The following is an 18,452-nucleotide window of genomic DNA, read 5'->3' as shown; positions in this document are numbered from 1 at the left end:
ACAGGAGTCCAATTTAAAATAATTTATCACACTATGAAACTATAAATTGTTGTGGGACAGTACAGGCTTATCCTAAATTAATTAAATTTGTGATGCTCAGTAAAATAAGCAGGTGTTCTTAAATACCCATTAAAAATCTCTGTATAATTTTTTTCTGGTAACATTGCTCTATTCCTACAATATTCCAAAAGCTGCCATGGTTCATTGAGATGGTTATTCAAATCAAAGTCCCATTATTTGGCTAAGGGCAGCTAAATAAAAATCAACTCCTTTTAACAAGTTTTTGTATTTGCCAGTGCAAAATGTCAAATGCACCAGAATTTCAAAAGTACAAAGTAAATAAAGCACAAGAATATAACATGTATTTGTTTCTCCTACTACAGAGAAATACACAGATATGTGTAGTTGTTTGTATATATACATATATATGAACTCTGTATTTAAGAGTTGTTTATGTACAGGGAAACTACATATTGTAAGTGTACAGATTATTGAATTTTCGCAAGCCGGATCCACCGATCTAACCTGCGTCCCTATCAAGGAACATAAATTACCAGCATCCTGGAAGACCCCCTTGATATTCCTTTTCCAGGTGCTGCCTGCCATTTCTGTCAAGAGTAACTATTATCCTGACTTCTGAGGGCATAGATTAGGTTTTAGTGTTGCCTATTTTTGTTCTTTATGTAAATGGAATCATGTAGTATATACTCTTGGTCTCATTTCTTTCATTCAATGTCGTGTTTGTGAGATTGATCCATGGTGTTGCATGTAGTTGTAGATCCGTTCATTCTCATTGCTATATTGTATTCCATCACACAAGTGTGTCCCAACTCATTTATCCAGTGTAATTTTGATGGGCATTTAGGGAGTTTCCTTTATGGGGCTATAAGTGCTGTTGCTGACTTTCTTCTGCATGTCATTTAGCGAATGTACCGAAGCGTTTCTGTTAGGTTTATACTTAAGAGTGGAGTTGGTGGGTCGGAAGGTATACATATGCTCAGTTTTAGCCAGACAGTTTTTACAGTGCCTGTACTGGTTTACATCTACCATGAGCACACGAAAGTGCCCGATCTCGCTGCTGCAGGCCCTTGTCCACACTGGGTTCTGTCCAGTTTTCATTGTGACCATCTGACGGATGCACTGTTATGTTACAGAAGGATTTAGTTTGCACTTCTCAGATGATCAATGAAGTTGAGTATTTTGATCGCTTGTCCTTTCAAGTGTTCTATTTTGTTATATTTAAAGCATGTTTTCAGAATTCTACTTTAAAGCTGACAGAGAGAACGTCTGTGAACTCTTTTTCTCTTGGATATATCTGGAGATGAGAAAATTAAACAATATAGAAATGAAATAAGCCAGAAAAGTCGGGAAGCAAAGGAGGACACTAAAATGGAAATAAGATGAATTTCTCATCTGTATAGCTGGAGTACAGAGAAACTTTAAATGATAGCTAGAAAATAGAAATGTCATCATGTGCAAACTTTTAAGACACATCTCCAGGAGGGTCACAGATGGAAACTGTTACATGATATTTGTATGAATGAACACAGGCCTATTAGGTAATTCAGAGGGGAAAGGAAGAAGTACAAAAACAACATTATGTTGTTTTTACATTTTATATATATTATGCATACCTTAAAAAAGCACTTTAGGGGCGCCTGGGTGGCGCAGTCGGTTAAGCGTCCGACTTCAGCCAGGTCACGATCTCGCGGTCCGTGAGTTCGAGCCCTGCGTCAGGCTCTGGCCTGATGGCTCAGAGCCTGGAGCCTGTTTCCGATTCTGTGTCTCCCTCTCTCTCTGCCCCTCCCCCGTTCATGCTCTGTCTCTCTCTGTCCCAAAAATAAATAAACGTTGAAAAAAAAAAATTAAAAAAAAAAAAAAAAAAAAGCACTTTATCGGGTGCCTGGGTGGCTCAGTAGGTTGAATGTCTGAGTCTTGATTTCAGCTCAGGTCATGATCTCAGGGTCATAGGATCTAGCCCTGGTTTGGGCTCTGTGCTGAGTGTGGAGCCTGCTTGATATTTTCTCCCTCTCTCTCCCCCTTCCCTTCCCCCTTCCCCTCATTCATGTGCTCTTTCTCTAAAACAAACAAAAAAGCACTTTATTATAGCAAAGAGTGTAATTCATAATTAAAACCAAACATATCAACTTTTATAAAGAAAAAAACCCAAAAAAACTATAGGAAATAGCAGGAGACAGAGCCAAACACATTTGCCACAGGGAGCTGTAATCCTCTGTCTCATTTCATGAGAGCTCACATAGACCAAGGTAAGGAAGGGCGTAGCATATTTACATAACACCATGAAAATTTGCTCTAATCAGTACAAACCAGGAGAAATAGATCACCAACTTGTGCCACAAGTTTCCTTATTGTGAAAGGGCTTCTTTTTTTTTTTTTAATATTTTTATTTATTTTTGAGAGAGCAAGTGAGTGGGGGAGAGGCAGAGAGGAAGGGGGCAGAGGATCCAAAGCGGGCTCTGTGCTAATAGTGGTAAAGTCAATGCAGGGCTTGAACCCACAAACTGCGAGATCATGACCTGACACTCAAGACTGAGCCATCCAGGTGCCCCCAAAAGTGCTTCTATTAAAAAAAAAACAAGGAAAAGATCACAAGCTGACCAAAAAGTGAATAAAGAATATGAGCACAGTTCACAGGAAAAAGTTTCAAATGGTTTCTAAGTCTATGAAAAAATATTCAATGTCCCTTGAAATACGGTAAATGCAAATATTAAGAATAGTGAGATGAAAATATACGGATATGGATACACAGTCATTAAGCTGTGTATTTTGCTGCATGTAAATTATACCTCACATTTCTTAGAAAACGTATCAGATGGGCAAAGATCGAAATGCTTAATTGCAGAGTATATTGGCCCGGGTGGGAGGCGACAGGTGCTTATACATGTCATTGGTGGAGTTGATGCTGCTGTAGTTGTGATGCCGTGTTACCATTGGTTTAACACATGAACTTCATCTGAGTATTATTTAGTCCCAAACGTCTTTCTTCTAAATGGACACCTTGCAAACAGTAATTTAATTGAAAATGGTTTAGTTTGACCAGATATTTCCTTTAAGAGGACTTAGGTGGGTTTACCAAAAGGCCTAGTGGTCATGATAGCCCGCCCACCCGCATGTGTTCAGTCGGTGATTATCTGCTGAGTTGACGATGTGGTAGGAATGTTTCAGCTTTGAGTATAGATGAAAAATCCCTATAGCGGAGTCGGTGAAATTAGCCATGTTATAAAGGGGTCACTAATTGCTGTGAAAATTGTCAGCCACATATAAACTGTGCAGGCATAATAAAGCCTGCCACCTGCATTTCTTCACTGGCAACTATTTGTCGAGTACCATCTGTGTGCAAGACGGCATGCTAGGTGCTGCAATAATGTACTGTAGTAATGTGTTAGCAAAACTCCTTTTTTTCCGCTATGGATGAATTTCCTTTACTAGTGCTTATCTTGTTGGCTTTATTCTCCGTAATCTGGGTAACAGTGGGAGGCCATCTTTATCACCAGACAACATCTCTAATGATAAAAATGGCCCCTAATAGGAGAATTGCATCTGGATTAGGATGGACTATATATAAACTGTAAGTGTGGGTGGAAAGCCATGGGTTTGGGTTTCCCTGAGTGCAGTGACTCTTGTAACTGAAGATGTATGTCTCTTGTGGACCCTAGAGGGTATGCCTGAACAAGAGATGCTGCCTCTGGCGGGGTGTGGGGCTTCTAGGCCAAGGTGAGCCCCCTAGGTGCGTGTTTCAATCTCAGTCCTTCGAGAGGGCTAAAGATGGTAGCTCCTGACAGCTGTGGGGACCGTTACAGAGACTTCATGAGGACCTTGCTGTCCTGTCCATGTGGAGTGTGGCCCATGGTAATCTTGTCAGCCTGAAAGTTTAACTGAGCCAACGAAGACCACTTATGGCTGTTGCATTCATCTGAATAGAAATTGAAATGTAAATAATAATGAAAAAAAATGCTACAGTCTCTGAGGAGGAGAAGTTGGCAGTTAAAAAAAAAAAAACATACATATAAATGACTCACAAATTCCTTTGGAGGAATTTATTGATACACCTATGTACATGGTAGACCGTGGTATAGGATTGCTGTTTGTAGCATTGCTGATAGAACAGAAGATTAGAAAGAAACCCTGCATTTCCATTACTAGGAAAGTGCTGACATAAATTATGGAATATTCATACATATGGATATATGATTTGAATATTCAAATATTGTATACACATATGTATATATATATGTATACATATATGGAATACTGTATGGTGAATTGGAATTGTTAAAAAGAACGAAGTGGTTTTATTTGTACTGAATTTTCTCCAGAATATATTGTTGAGCGAAAATGGCAGTATTCAGAATAGTGTTCTGCTAGTGTTTGTGCTGTTTAAAAAACAACAAAAATATGCGTGCATATGACCAGAATGACTTCAGGTTTACACAGCATATTGGGAAAAAGTGGTTGCCTGTGGATGGGGAGGGAGGAAGACCCTCTCTATTTTTTGTTTTTTAAATTTTTTTACTTGAGTATAGCTGATGCACAGTTTCAGGTGTACAGCATAGTGATTCAACATCTTGTGATGTTCTGCTCACAAGTGTAGCTACCATCTGTCACCACATAACGCTATTAAAATATCATTGACTATATCCCCTCTGCTGTATCTTTGAAAGTTTTTTTTTAATGTTTATTTATTTTTGAGAGAGAGCCAGAGCACAAGTGGGAGATGGGCAGAGAGAGAGAGAGAGAGGGAGACACAGAATCTGAAGCAGGCTCCAGGCTCCAGGCTGTCAGCCCGGAGCCTGATGTGGGGCTCGAACTCAACGAACTGCGAGATCATGACCTGAGCCACAGTGGGATGTTTAACCAACTGAGCCACCCAGAAGTCCTCACACCCCCACCCCCTCCACATGCTGTGCCTTTTATATGACCCCTTTCTTTTATTTCTGATGACATCCTAGGGAGCACTATGTCCCTACCTCTCAGATCATGAGTTCCGAATACAGTCAGAGCCCCTCTGTGCCCTTCCTGGCTCCCTGTGCTTCCCCTTCTGTGTCTTGTCCCAGTTCCAACCAGATTTTGGTGTTTGTCATTCACGTGTCAATCTTTATACCTTTGCAACGTGCATAAAGAAATGGGTAGCCATACCACACATGGAGTATAATCCATCAGTGAAACTAAATTTCATTTGCATGTATCAACATGTATAATTCTCAGAAGCCTGTGATTGAGCAAGACTTATGCTTCTTTTTGAATTTTGTACATTGTGCGTATTCAGAACAGATGAATTCTTTCAGATTTAGGGATTTAGACCGTGTTTGATTTTGGTAAAATGTCAGTATGTAACATGTTTGTCTTTTTCCTTTGCTTTACTGATTTGTATTGCAAATGTGGGTTTGCTAGGATGCTATGGTTTTGAATATTACGAGATATGTACCCCATTGATTAAAGACTCAGTGATGACTGACACTTTTGGGGTGGTTGTGGGACAGTACTTTTCACCTTTGCTTAATAGTTATTTGGCTCTTATTGATAATTTATTAATCATGGACAAATCCTTCCTGTAGATTATTGCTGTTTACTAATTACTTTTCTCTTTTATGGCTTAAATTGTAGATTGCCCTCTTAGACTCCCCCACAGCCTTAAGTATGGAGGAAAAACTTCAGCAGAATGAAGCAAGAGTAAGTGATACCTGACTCGTTATTCTTTAAAAATCTTTTCACTGTTATTTTAAGTGCACGCTTTTTAATACTTGCTGTTTAAACTCATTTTCCTTCTTCATTTCACTGAACCCTCCCTCTGCCTCACCCCATTTTTAAAGAAGCACAATGGTTGACTCTTGGTGTATCTCATCGTGTCCTCTGTGACTTATTAAATGGGATTCGTCTGGTATATGATGGTTACTGCAGCTGAAATTCACATGCAGGCCGGGAGGCTGCTCGGTACTTCAGAGCACACAGGAGCCCCGAGTCGAGGGAGGCCGTGTTCAACATTTGTGAGACAGCGGTGGTCCCCACAGCTTAACCGTAGCTGAAGAATGACCACCGTTTAGTCTTTTTGTCATCCCTTTACTTTGTTTCCAGTGGGAAGTGCAGCACCGGGGGAATCTCTGAATACTCCACGTGGATGCTTAGTTTCCCTTAAGCTAGGGAGAGCTGAAGCAGGGAGAGGGAGTGGCAGTGAGTGACCAGAAAGAGAGTGGCTCTGGAGATGTCGTGGGCTGACGTTGAGTGCTGGTATGCTGGCTCTTTCTGAAAGCCAGTTTCATGGCTGACCTGGTTCTGTACTATTTTTGTTTTTTAAAAAAAGAGTCGTCTGTGAAAGAAAAACAGGCACTGAGAACATTTTTTGGGTTGGATTTTGTTCACTGTGCTGAATGGTTACAGCAGATTGAGAAAGAAAATTGGATTCTATTGGTAAAGCTCTTTGAAGAGTACACAATACTGAAGATATAAATTGGCTTGTAGTCAGGAACTTGTTGACACTTCCCTGGGTAATTATGCTGATGAATTTGCTGATAATAGCATGAGTAAAAACATTAGTTTCTTACTCCCTATTTTTCTGATGAAATTTTGTATTTTAGTGCTTCAAATTCTAATTTTGAGTGCTTCGAAATGGATATAGTCTTATATTGTTTCTTAATAATAGTTTTCAGGAATACCTAGCAAGTTAATAGAAAGCAATAAACATCTTAATTTGAATGCATTACACATGCTGTGACAGAAATGACTACGTATCTCGTTCATAACAATTTCTAGGTTTTAATCTAGTTTTCTGCTGACCTTTTACAATCGTTTGCTGTCTGTTTAGCTATAAATCTTATCACCTGGTCATTTGCTAGAGGTGGTATCACACATTGGTCTATTTTGTAAATGAAGATTATTTGCTTTAAAATCCATAGTAAAATAAACCCAAGGCATACTTAACAATTTGTTTAAAGCTAGAATTATTTGATTGAATTGGAAAAGGATTGATTGGCTTGTCATTTCTTCAGGGAGAACACACCTGTTGGTGAAATGCAGAAGCATTTATTATTGAATGCCGTGTTTGTCCGATAAATTGCCAGTGAGAATCTGTGAACCGATGATTATAAATTGGTAAATTGAATATACCAGTCCTTCCTTCTTCTGTAGGGAGAAAAGGCAGAACATTCCCTCTCGGAACATTGCCTCTCTGAAAGCTTTTCCAAAACACACCCTGATAGCCAGGTGGCTTTAACTGCCGTCATTAGAGCCTGAAGTTGCCATCACTCAAGGGATGAGACGAAAGACTGGAGTGAATGTGCAGTTCCAGACAGCTCAGGACAGTCTTTGCAAACCGTTAAAAACACACAAAAAGCAAAACTAGAGAGGGTCGGTCCTGTTTCTTTCATTTATGTGGTTTTAACCAAGAAGATGATTGATTTTGATTTTTTTTTTTTTTAACATTTTATTTATTTTTGAGACAGGGAGAGACAGAGCATGAACAGGGGAGGGTCAGAGAGAGGGAGACACAGAATTCGAAACAGGGTCCAGGCTCTGAGCTGTCAGCACAGAGCCCGACGCGGGGCTCGAACTCACAGACCACGAGATCATGACCTGAGCCGAAGTCGGCTGCTTAGCCGACTGAGCCACCCAGGCGCCCCTGATTTTGATTTAATAACTAGTGAAAATGAAGCGGTATTCTTTTAACTTACTCAGCCCTATTTGGGGTAAATGGAGTAAAATGAATGACTGCCGAACAATTGAGTATAGGTGGGTTAGGTGTGGTTTGGTTTTCCTCTCCGGTAAGCCGTCCCTTCAGTTTCCCCACTTGTCAGTAACAAAGGCTTTCTGTCGGGGAGGTGTCTGACATGAGCACCTCCTCCAGTTGCTATATACTCAGTGGCGTGTGGGGGGTGTCTTGCTGTTGGCAGTGAGAGTGCAAGCAGGTGTATTCCCGGCATACACTTTGGCCTGGTTAAATAAGCTAATGTCTCAGCTGCAAGAGCGGTACGTTCAGATGGGATGGGAGTGGAGAAGTGGCAGAACTGCTAAAGTAGGGAAGGAGGAAGGCTTTGAAAGGACGAGTGTCATCTGTCTGTCCAATCCTACCCCGTCCCTGGGGGGAGTCACTCTGTTTTAGCTTCAGGGATATTCATTTTTACAGGACACATTTTTTTTTTTTTTTTCCTAACTCTTAATCTAATATCACTGTTTGCTTCTTTTTTTTTTTTTTTTTTTAATTTTTTTTTTTTTCAATGTTTATTTATTTTTGGGACAGAGAGAGACAGAGCATGAACGGGGGAGGGGCAGAGAGACACAGAATCGGAAACAGGCTCCAGGCTCTGAGCCATCAGCCCAGAGCCCGACGCGGGGCTCGAACTCACGGACCGCGAGATCGTGACCTGGCTGAAGTCGGACGCTTAACCGACTGCGCCACCCAGGCGCCCCCTTTTTTTCTTTTTTAAGATAGAATGAGATTTATAAGTCCTATTAATTAGCTAAAGCAGCAGATTATCTCTTAAAGAAAACTGCAGCATCCAAGGTGATTTAATCACCCCATCTAATTAGAAAGAAAAGCAAATCATGATTTTTTTAGGACCTAGTGTATAATCGGGAAAAATTAACCCATTTAATGGGACATTCCCATTCTTGAACTTGTAATTTTTAGTTAATATCCAAGGAAGCAGCTTTTACTTAAGTATACCATGAAAAAGACTGTTGTAAAACTCTAGGCAACTTGACAATTTTTTTTTCCTGTTCTTTCCTTTGCTACAATGTAGGTTGTAGAATGAGATCAGCTTATTTGATTTATATTTGGTGATAGTTCTTTCAGGGATCAAAATTACTATGTAATTAAAGATATATATCGTACATCCTTCCATAAGCTCTAAGAGTTTAGAAACTTTCTAGAAGAAAACCACAATAATGGAAAATGAAGCAATCACACATGTGTACTTTTCCTTTTAGGTTCAAGAATTGACCAAGGAATGGACAAATAAGTGGAATGAAACCCAAAATATTTTGAAAGTAAGGACTATAATATGGTGCCTTAATCTTACTATCTTGGCTTAAAAAGATAAAACTTTTTTTTCCCTTCTACCTGATATATGGCTACTACATGCTTTGCTTAAGGTAAGACCAGTGACTTTTGGGGGATTTGGGTTCTGGTTTAATTTTGAAGAAATGGAAATAGGAAATAGAGCTATGAGACATTAAAGGTGTGTATTTTCACATGCAGAGGGGTTGCTGATATGTAAGGTGTTTGTTTTTACTTGCTGGAGTTTTTCCATTTTTGATTCAGCACATATTAAACTCTACTTAGTATTCAAGGGCATCCACTTTGCTTTCCTGCTTTTGTTAAACCCAGTGTAAAAGTGATAGGTTAAATGGGGGGGGGGATAAAAAAGTCTTGTGTCAGTATTGTAGAATGTGTGTGCATAGCATGGCTAGATTTCAGATTACGAAACTAGTAATTTCCTACTGGAATTTTTTTGTGTGTGTCTCAAGGGCTAGACAGAGATGGTCTGCATGTTTGGCGATGCTAATTGTGAAAGGATGTCACCAGTGGCCTCCAATTTTCATTTTCTGTGCTTCAAAATACACGCTTCTTCGTGTTTCCAGCTATTGCCGAGTTGGCAGAAAACCTGAGTCCTCTATTGAGGGTCAATACCTCAACGACATTTGAGGTTCGGACCGGAATATAAGCTTTGATAGTGTCTGACTTCACACATGAGGGAGGGGGATTCAGAGACCACTGAATCCTGGGTTTGTTTTTGAGGCCTATTCAGACAAAGTATTCTGGAAAGAGTGAAATGTCCTGTACCATAGGTGAGGCTGGAGAGACCAGGTTTAGCTGCATGTCTTGGCAGAACCCTACCCTATATATGAAAAATGGGGCACCCACTTAACCGTTTCATGGGGGCAAACTCTTGAAGGCCTGGGTCAGCCATGTAGTTCTGTGCCTGACAGCTCTGAAAGAGGTCAGCAGCATATGCTGTAAAGTTCTCCACGTGCCATTTAGGCAGCTTGGCCTGCTTTGAGGCTTAAAAAGACTTTCTCACAAGGTGGGAGGTTGAGCTGTGCTTCTCAGTGGGGGTGGGTTGTGATGGTCTGAGACAGGATGTTTCGCATTACAGAAGGTAAGGGTTTCTGGAGGGGAGCCTCCTGATTCTGATGATAGTGTCATATTATTTTGAAGTACTTCTTCAGCATTTCCCATGTCAATAGATTTTTGTTCAGGAGACTGAGCAAAAGACCTCACTTGCATTTGCAAGTACCATAGTCAGGTGTGGAGCAAGCACCCCCAAGACTTGGGTAGTTTTCATCCTGTAGCTGCATCAGCTCTAAGGAGCAGTGCCACAGCCCCTGCCTGGGAAGCCCACGTCATTTGACCTTTCATGACGCAATGTACACTCACCTCAGTAAATTTGCAAAGAGAGAAGACGGAAATCTGTTCCATTTAAGGAACAGAGAAACGAGATAGCTCTTTGAAAAGTCATTAGCGCATGTAGTATCTGTTAGCACAGGAGGCAGTGCGCCTTTTCATAAGGTGATTTTTGGGCCCTGAGGCTAAGTTCTCCTCCAATTCCAATTCTATTATTCATAAATCTTTATTTTTATTTTTTTATAACTATTCAGATGAGAAGAATGGAAATGTGTGCTAGGTGTCAAAGATTATGAGAAAGGCTAATGATATTTCAAATTTTTCCTGTCTCTCACTCTTGCAAGCCCATTTTAGATTTCTCTGTTGGTATTTGTGTTTTAAATCTGTAGTCATTTTCTGCTTATATTTGCTGTTTTAGGGGCGGTCTTCCTATCTTACTGGAAGACGGTGCCTGAGGGCTGAGGTGAAGGAAAGAAGGCGGCTACTCAAACGCTGTTTTTGAAAGCATTCTTTGGAAACTGATGAGGAAAATGAGTGTTGTTCGATGAGTTTGTATCTGTGCGGTAATCTGTGTAATCCTTTCCCCTATTTCTGTTGTCGGACGGTTCTTCATCAGCCATTGCTCTAATAATGCTGCAGAGAACCCACACCAACCCAGTGGCTTAAAACCACGTTTTCTCTCATGCGTGTGCAGGTTGGCTGGGGGTTGGCTGGGAGTTGGCTGGGCTTGGCTCCAGGCTGTCGGTGGGTTCCGTGTCTGCCCCACATGTCCCTCATCCTCTTGGACCGGCTGGTTTTCTGGGGCGTGCTCTTCTCATGGTCTTGGCCAGGGTACAGGCGGGCATGCCGAGTCGTGCAGGTGTGTTTCAGGCTTCTGCTTGCGCCGTGCTCGCTAGCATCACATTGACCAAAGCAAGTCACTTGACTGAACTAAAAAGCAAAGGGGAAAGAAGGATATTTTACTCACAATAAGGCGGTGCCAGGGTGTAAATGCAAACGTGCTTTCAGATCAGTACTTCAGTCTGCACATGCCTGTGCTAAACTGTGGGAACTTGCTCTTATACCGAATTAGCACATTTTGTAGAGACAGGCCCAGTGAACCAGTAGGTTTCCAGGATTATGTTCATTGTCAAGACCCAACTGTTGACTCTGCCAGTTTCCCTGTTAGCATCCTTTCCAAACCCCAATTCTGAACATCCAAGGAGAGTCCTTTGGGGAACAGGCAGATGAGAGTTATAACATCCAGGGGATAAAGGGAGAGACCAGGGCTGATTCAGTGTTTGTTGGTGCCACGCCTGTCTGCCTCGTTTCTTTTTCTTGTCCCAGTTTATCGACGAGTCGTTTCAGAGGAGCCACATGGCTATTGCTTGAAGAGAGGACTAAGGAGAGGGGCATAACCCGTCTCGGCAGGCGTCACATTGGTTTTTGTCGGCGTTGAGATGCCGGTGCTGGATGCTTGCATCTCCTCGGTCAGTGATGAGACCCGAGATTAGTTCATCGGCATACGCCACATGGAGGTGCTTTGGGAGTAAATGAGAGGCCCCTCTTCTGCAGGGGTGGGACTCTCAGTCAGTGTACAAGGCAAAGGTCTCTTAAAGTCAGATTCATGTGAATTACGCTTGGAAGTTCCTTAATTTCCCTGGAAATCACTAGAGGCTGGGATCCTGGATGCTCACAAGCCAAGGAGTAACTTTGTTCCTTTCTTTTCATTGGGCCTGTTGCTTCCCTTGCTCTGGATGAGGGATCCAAGGTCCTCCTGAGTGGGGGTGGAGGGAGAGCAGAAGGCTGCTGGCCAGATTCATGCTCTGACAAAGGGTGATGGCTGTTTGCAGCCAGACTGGTGGCACCGCGGTGGCAGTGACGGAGCCTCAGGCTTCAATCTGCGGAACTTGGATCTCAGGCTTCAGTTCTCTTTCTGACTCACTGGGTCGTGACACTTACCCACAACCATCACATACTCTGGTTCCTAGCTTGAATATCATGGTGGATGGCAACCTGTTCCCTAGATCCAGGTTAACAGGGGAAGAGATAATAAAGTTCTAAGAGTTCTTTTGGAAGTGGCTAATGAAAGTAGAAAGTATGTTAATCTTGAGGAGGCTGTTCTCAGGCAGTTAGGTAATGAGAGTTTTACTATCCTTCACAATGGACTCTGTATATCCACTCTCTTGCCCTTAACCTGCCTTCCTTATTTCATTAATCTTCATTTTCTGCAAATTAGAGTTCAGACTCCCAGAGGTAGTGAGCTCCTCAGTTCTCTGTTTACTTTGACAGTTCTCCCTGCCCCTGGGCCCCCGCCATCGCACCCGCCCTGCCAGACGTCTTGCTGGTCCCCGCACACCTGCGCATCGGGTCTCTTGGTGACTCTTGGCCTTTGCCTGTGTTGCTCCAGCATTCCAGATGTTTCCGCTTTCTGGACCCATCAGAATCCCTGTGGAAGCTCTGTCCCTGCTCACACTTCCACCCCACCGCCCAGTTGGAATGATTTTGTTCGCCTTGGGCCTTTAGAGCATTTGGCTTTGCCTCTGTCACAGCACCCATCATCATCTGAGGTTGGTGGCCTTGGTTTCTCCCCCTAAATAGGAGCAGGGTCTGGGTTAGGACTGTCTCTATTATTCTGTAAGCCAGCTTCTGGAACTCTGCCTCTCACTGGGCAGGCAAGCAGCGAAAACTTAACCTCATTAAAGTAGTATCAAGAAGCAAAAACCCAAACCAAGACTTATATTAACTCTCTAGGCTGTCATATGAAATATCACAGACCAGGGGGCTTAAACAGCAGAACTTTATCTGCTCACAGCTCTGGAGGCCTCAAGTCCAGGATGAAGGTGACGGCAGGGTTGGTTCCTCCCGAGGCCTCTCTCCTTGGCGTGTGTCCTCATGTGGTCTTTTCTCAGTGTGCCTGCCTGCACGGCTGCTCATACTGTGTGTGTCCCAGTCTTCTCTTTTTACGAGGACGTCAGTCATATTACACCCTAACTGCTTCATTTTAGTGTCATTACATAAAGGCCCCGTCTCCAAATACAGTTATGTTCTGAGGTACTGCGGATGAGGACTTCAGTAGCTGAATTTTAGGGGGACCCAATTCAGCCATAACCTTGAAGCACACAAATCTGACGATCTGGGGGAAGAAGTAACACGGAGTGTTGTGCAGGCACTGGTCTTGTTCCTACCTGTGCCTTATGTTCCTCGTTCTTTGAAAGGCTTATACATGAGGGTGTGTTTTTATCCTTAGAAGGAATGTGGCTGTGTTCCTTTGGATTATGGTCCAGCTCTTCATTTGAATCAGTTAGATATTCGCCAGACTGGGGCTCCTGGACCAGCGCCATCTGCATCGCTGGCCCTCAGGCTCCACTGCAGATGAGCTAAGTCAGAATCTAAGGTGCCCGGGTGGCAGGTCTGCACCATACAGTTTGAGGAAAGATGGGGAGGAGTCTTGGGCTTTTTTGCCATCGGATCCCTTTCCCTACTTCTCCGGCCCTGCCTTGGGTCATGGGGGGGACTGGTCCCTGGGGGCTACCCTTTCTCAGGCTCCTGGGGGACTCCCCTGGAGATTGGAGCGAGAAAGCAGACATCTCCCCCTCAGGCTTCTTGTAGCATTCATGTGGCCCAGCCCTGGCCTTGCCCCTGTGTCCCTCCTGCCCAGGGGTGATGCTGGTTCCTGCTGGTGTCAGTTTCTGGGTGGCCTTACCATCCCCAGTGGCTTCCCAGCTCCTCCTTCAGCCAAGTAACCAATTCTCTGTTTTAAAGCCCCTGGGATGTAAGCACTGAAGCAGCTTCTGTTCCATGGTTCAACCTGGTCTGATAGCAGAGTCAGTCTCACATCTCAGTCTCTTGACGTGCTGTGCCGGCTCCTGAGAATCTGGGTTGACTCTTCTCTTTTTGATCTTTCTAGACTCTTCGAATACTGCCCCGGTGTGTTTTTCATCCTGGCTGAATTTGTGCTAAACCGTGATAACTCTCTTGGGTCTTGGAACTTAATGTTGTGATAAATCCAGCATCTACAAGCCTTGGGATCAATGCGTTCCTGAGCCCTTGGTGTATCGTTCCCTTTTTGCACAGCTTCCATATTGTGCTGACTGCTTACTGTTTGAAGTGGTTTATAAAGTGGCTACTTGATGCGCCTCCTGGGGGCCTTTTGGCGTGGCTTTTTATAAATCCCGTATGTTTTATTGCTGATGAATTTTTTCAAGTAATGAGTCCCCGAATGCATTGTCCATTCCCACTTTCTTCCCCCTCACCCGACCCCTTCACATACCTCTTTGGTGCGTCTGCTTTGTACACGTTTTGGTTTCTCTGTTCCAGCGTTTTATAAACGGATGAAAAAAAAATGCTCAAAGGTGTTATCTGACTTCCAAATAACTCCTTGAGTTCTGTGCTTCGAGATAAAGCACAGTCAGTTTGGACTGCAGCATAGAGCTCTCAAGTGTCTGACAGATGGTGTGGCAGAAGGGAGCACTACTTTGCGGGGTCTGTCCAGAGCCCAATGGTGAAGTTCGGCCTGCGGCCCCGAGGGGGCTCTCTGTTTGCATCCCTCCAGCCTTGGCTACTCTTCTCATTTTTTAAAAAACTAGGGTCTCCTACTTACTGAAAGCATATTCTTCGATTACTCAGCGTCTGACTTGCTTTTGTGTTTTATTGTCCTGCACAGAACGTCTGACTGTGACTTGGCCCAAGTGTAGGTTGGGGAGGAAGCGGGCTGCTTAGTTGGAGAGACTTGTCCTTGATAAGTGAGCTACTTATATAAGTTCCATGAAAGTTGTTTTTTTTGTGTTTTTATCCCCCCACCCCCACCCCCACCCCAGACATTAATCATACGGATTTTTTTCTTAAAAAAATTTTTTTTTAATGTTTATTTATTTTTGAGAGAGAGAGAACAAGTGAATGGGGGAGGGGCAGAGAGAGAGGGAGAGCGAGAATCCCAAGCAGGTTCCATGCCATCAGTGCAGAGCCTGACTCAGGGCTCAAACCCATCAACTGTGAGATCACAACCTGAGCTGAAATCAAGAGTCAGCCACTTTATCAACTGAGCCTCCCAGGCGCCCCATGGAGTTTTTTGTTTTGTTTTGTTTTGTTCCTTACACACAGTAAACATTGTTTGTTGAATTGAATTTGGAGGATGGAGCATACTTGAATCTATGTGACAGTGGGATCCATATGCAAATGATTTAAGTTTAAATTGTGCTGGGTCTTAATTTTCCATCCCTGAGGAAGAGAAGAGCAGGAGTATGGCAGGGCTGGCTAACACTTTGATGGAAGAAAATGTTTTACTTTTTCAGAATGTTTTGAGTAATAAGAAATAGAGTAAAATGAAATTAGAATCCTTTCTTGGTTTAAGATTTTCTGAGCTTAAGTTTCATGGATAGGCCTACTTTAAACCAACTTATTTCTGTTTTATGATAGAATCAGTCAACTGAACTTTTGTCTCTGGAAGATTATGGCAACCTATAAAAGATTTTTTTTTTTTTGCCTGGGCTGTCTGCTGTTTTCCATTTCGTGGAGCAAACGTGTACTGGGGAGGGTAATGAGTTTGGAAACAGCCCTAATAACTGGGGCCGTTGCTCAGCAGACGTGTGGCAGGCCTTTGGATTTCTGCTGCCCAGGGCACTGAATCCTCTGGTTTCCAGAAAACCTACAAAGAAATCATGGGAGAGATGACACTTTTTGTGGCCTTTGCCTCCTTTAGATGCAGTTAATCTTGACCTCTTCTTGGTACAAGAACTGAACCTGGGGGTAGTAGCTCTAGGATAGAATTTTATTTATGGACATCGATTTTGCCCAGATTTTGGATTAAGGAGGAGACAGCTCTTTTCAACCACGGGTCACCTTCCTTATTAGCAACTGTGTGGGCATTTGATGGTTCAAAATTCTGACCTCCGACAGTCTCACATATTGTTTATAGTTTGTAGTAGCATATAAAAATACAGACTGTTGTCTCTAGACCTCATTTGGCTACGTGAAGATAATACATTGAATTTCCAAGTATCCATTCAAGCAGAGATTGGCTGCAGCAGGAATTTTAGAAGTCAGTGCTCTTTCCCCTTTGGTTTTCATTGTGAAAAGAGAGTGAGCCCAGCTCAGCACCTGCTCATTCATGCTGCCCACGTGCAGGTCATGCCTTTACGATCTCAGTAACTGCCTTGTGAGTTTCATTTTTTTTATGAGTTTTAAAAACTTTATTTTCAAACTTTTGAAAACTTTTTGGTAAAGAAGGGATAAAAGGTGGTGAGCTTTTTGTTTTTGTTTTTTGTTGGCATACCAATATCCTAATAAAATAGGACTGCTGCCTATGTTGATAAAGAAATTGCTAGTGTTACACTGAATTAAAAAATATTCTCCCTCTAGCGGCCTCCCCAGCTTCCCTCATTGTATCCCTCCTGTCCATCTACCCACCACCCATTCGTCCATTCATCCATTCCTGCCCATCTTCTCTCACCCTCCCTCATTCATTAAATGTATGTTTATTGAGAGCATCTTCTGTATCAGACATAGTTTGAGGCACTGGGTATACCTCATGAACAAAGCAAAAAAATCCCTGCCCTCATGGAGATCATTGCATCCTAGTGCTAGAAGGCTTTTCCCCCAAATTGGACATTCTTTTGTAAACATTCCATAACCTGGTCCTCTTCTCTTCTCCTTTAAAAATAGATTTATTAACACAACAATATAGTCCACTCCTCTGATTGTTTGATATTTGAGGTCTCAGATTATGTAAACTACATGTCTTACTTTTTCAGTTCTGGTATTTTATTAATTAAATATACTTAAAAAGATAATTTATACTAAGCGCATTAAAATGTCTGTCTGTATAGCGCTTTGAAAAGCCCCAGAGGCATAGAAAGCCTTTTTAAAATTGACATCCATTAGGGTGGAAACTCCATGAGGGTACAGCTTCTGTTTTGTTTGCTGTTCAGAGCAGGTCTGAGCACTGAATGGACAGCTAGAAAGGCCCCTATGGGGTACGTTACTAGAAAAGTTGTTTACGAATGAGTTAATAAATTATGCCCACCATTCTTTCTGTTAGGTGGTAAACTCTTTGAGGTCAGGGAACATGATCACTAGCTTTTGTATCTCTCATAAATTCTAGTGCTTTATGTACTAATTTTTTAAAAGTAGGAAGTGTTCAGCAAATAACGGTTGAACTCAACTAACTGTGTTCTCCCATTTCTGAGAATGTTTCAGGACACATTTGAATATTTTTGGTGCATAACATTCTGCCCTTAAGCCTAGTGGTTTTAAGAGACTTACTATTTCCCATGATTTTGTGGTACAGGCTGGCTCAGCGGATTCTCAGGACGGTCCAGAATGGCTTCACTCACGTGGGTGGTGGTTGGCTTGGTGTCCACTGTGGATGATCTGGTCATGTGTCTCTAATCCTCGGGCTCATTTATATGGTGGTCTTGAGGGAGGATGAACCCCAATGTCCAAGCATTTTTCAGCCCTCACTTGTACTTCATTTGATAATGTCTCCTTGGCCAGAGCTACTCATACGGCGAAAACCAGGGTGAGGTGTTGAGGGAGTTACCCAATGACATGGGTACAGGGTGAGCAGTGATTTCTTCCATTTTTGCAAAACAACTGACCACAGGAATCTTTTTCTCTATTCTCTGTGACCCGTTGCCTTACCAACCAGCCTCAGTGATTTGCAGCTGCGTTTTTGTGTGTGAGTGCGTATTCTTGTCTTTCTATAGAGGATGGTACGGAAAAGAGAGGATTTGGGATAGGGGTTGCAATATAGATGAATTGAGAGAGTGTCATAAGAACTTCTTTGTTTCCTCACTTTAATCTGCAGACTAATGTGGATGACTTTGTGTCTGTTTGAACAGAAGTCATCTACAAAGCCCCATGTGCAAAGCCCTTTCTCTTTTTTAGTGCATTCACACATACTATCTCATTGGCTCTTTCTTGATTTGAAGCAAGAGAAAAATGATGTGATTGCACTTGACATAGTATGTAGTTGTTAATTTGTCAACTTCTCATGAAAGTTGACACTGGCTGTTAATTTCCATCAAACGGTGTGTTCTCCCTTTTCTAAAGTTTTGCTCTTTGCAACTGCTGTTTGACGAAGGGCAGAGTAATAAAGTTATTGTTCTCTAAAACT

At 42.5% G+C, this 18,452-nt stretch overlaps 1 protein-coding gene across 5 annotated transcripts in view; it reads left to right on the top strand.

The window, feature by feature from the left end:
- Window positions 1-18,452, top strand: part of KIF16B (kinesin family member 16B) — a 290,777-nt gene that overhangs the window by 59,537 nt on the left and 212,788 nt on the right. For all 5 annotated transcript variants that reach the window (XM_030310126.2, XM_030310127.1, XM_030310125.1 and 2 more), the window contains exons 11-12: window positions 5,626-5,691; window positions 8,941-9,000. In XM_030310126.2, coding sequence (XP_030165986.1) covers window positions 5,626-5,691; window positions 8,941-9,000 — 126 coding nt within the window. The remainder of the gene's footprint in view (window positions 1-5,625; window positions 5,692-8,940; window positions 9,001-18,452) is intronic.

This window comes from Lynx canadensis, chromosome A3 (assembly GCF_007474595.2).
Source record: "Lynx canadensis isolate LIC74 chromosome A3, mLynCan4.pri.v2, whole genome shotgun sequence".
Lineage (NCBI taxonomy): Eukaryota > Metazoa > Chordata > Mammalia > Carnivora > Felidae > Lynx > Lynx canadensis.
The sequence above is the reverse complement of the archived record's forward strand: the minus strand, read 5'-3'. Positions and strand labels throughout refer to the sequence as shown.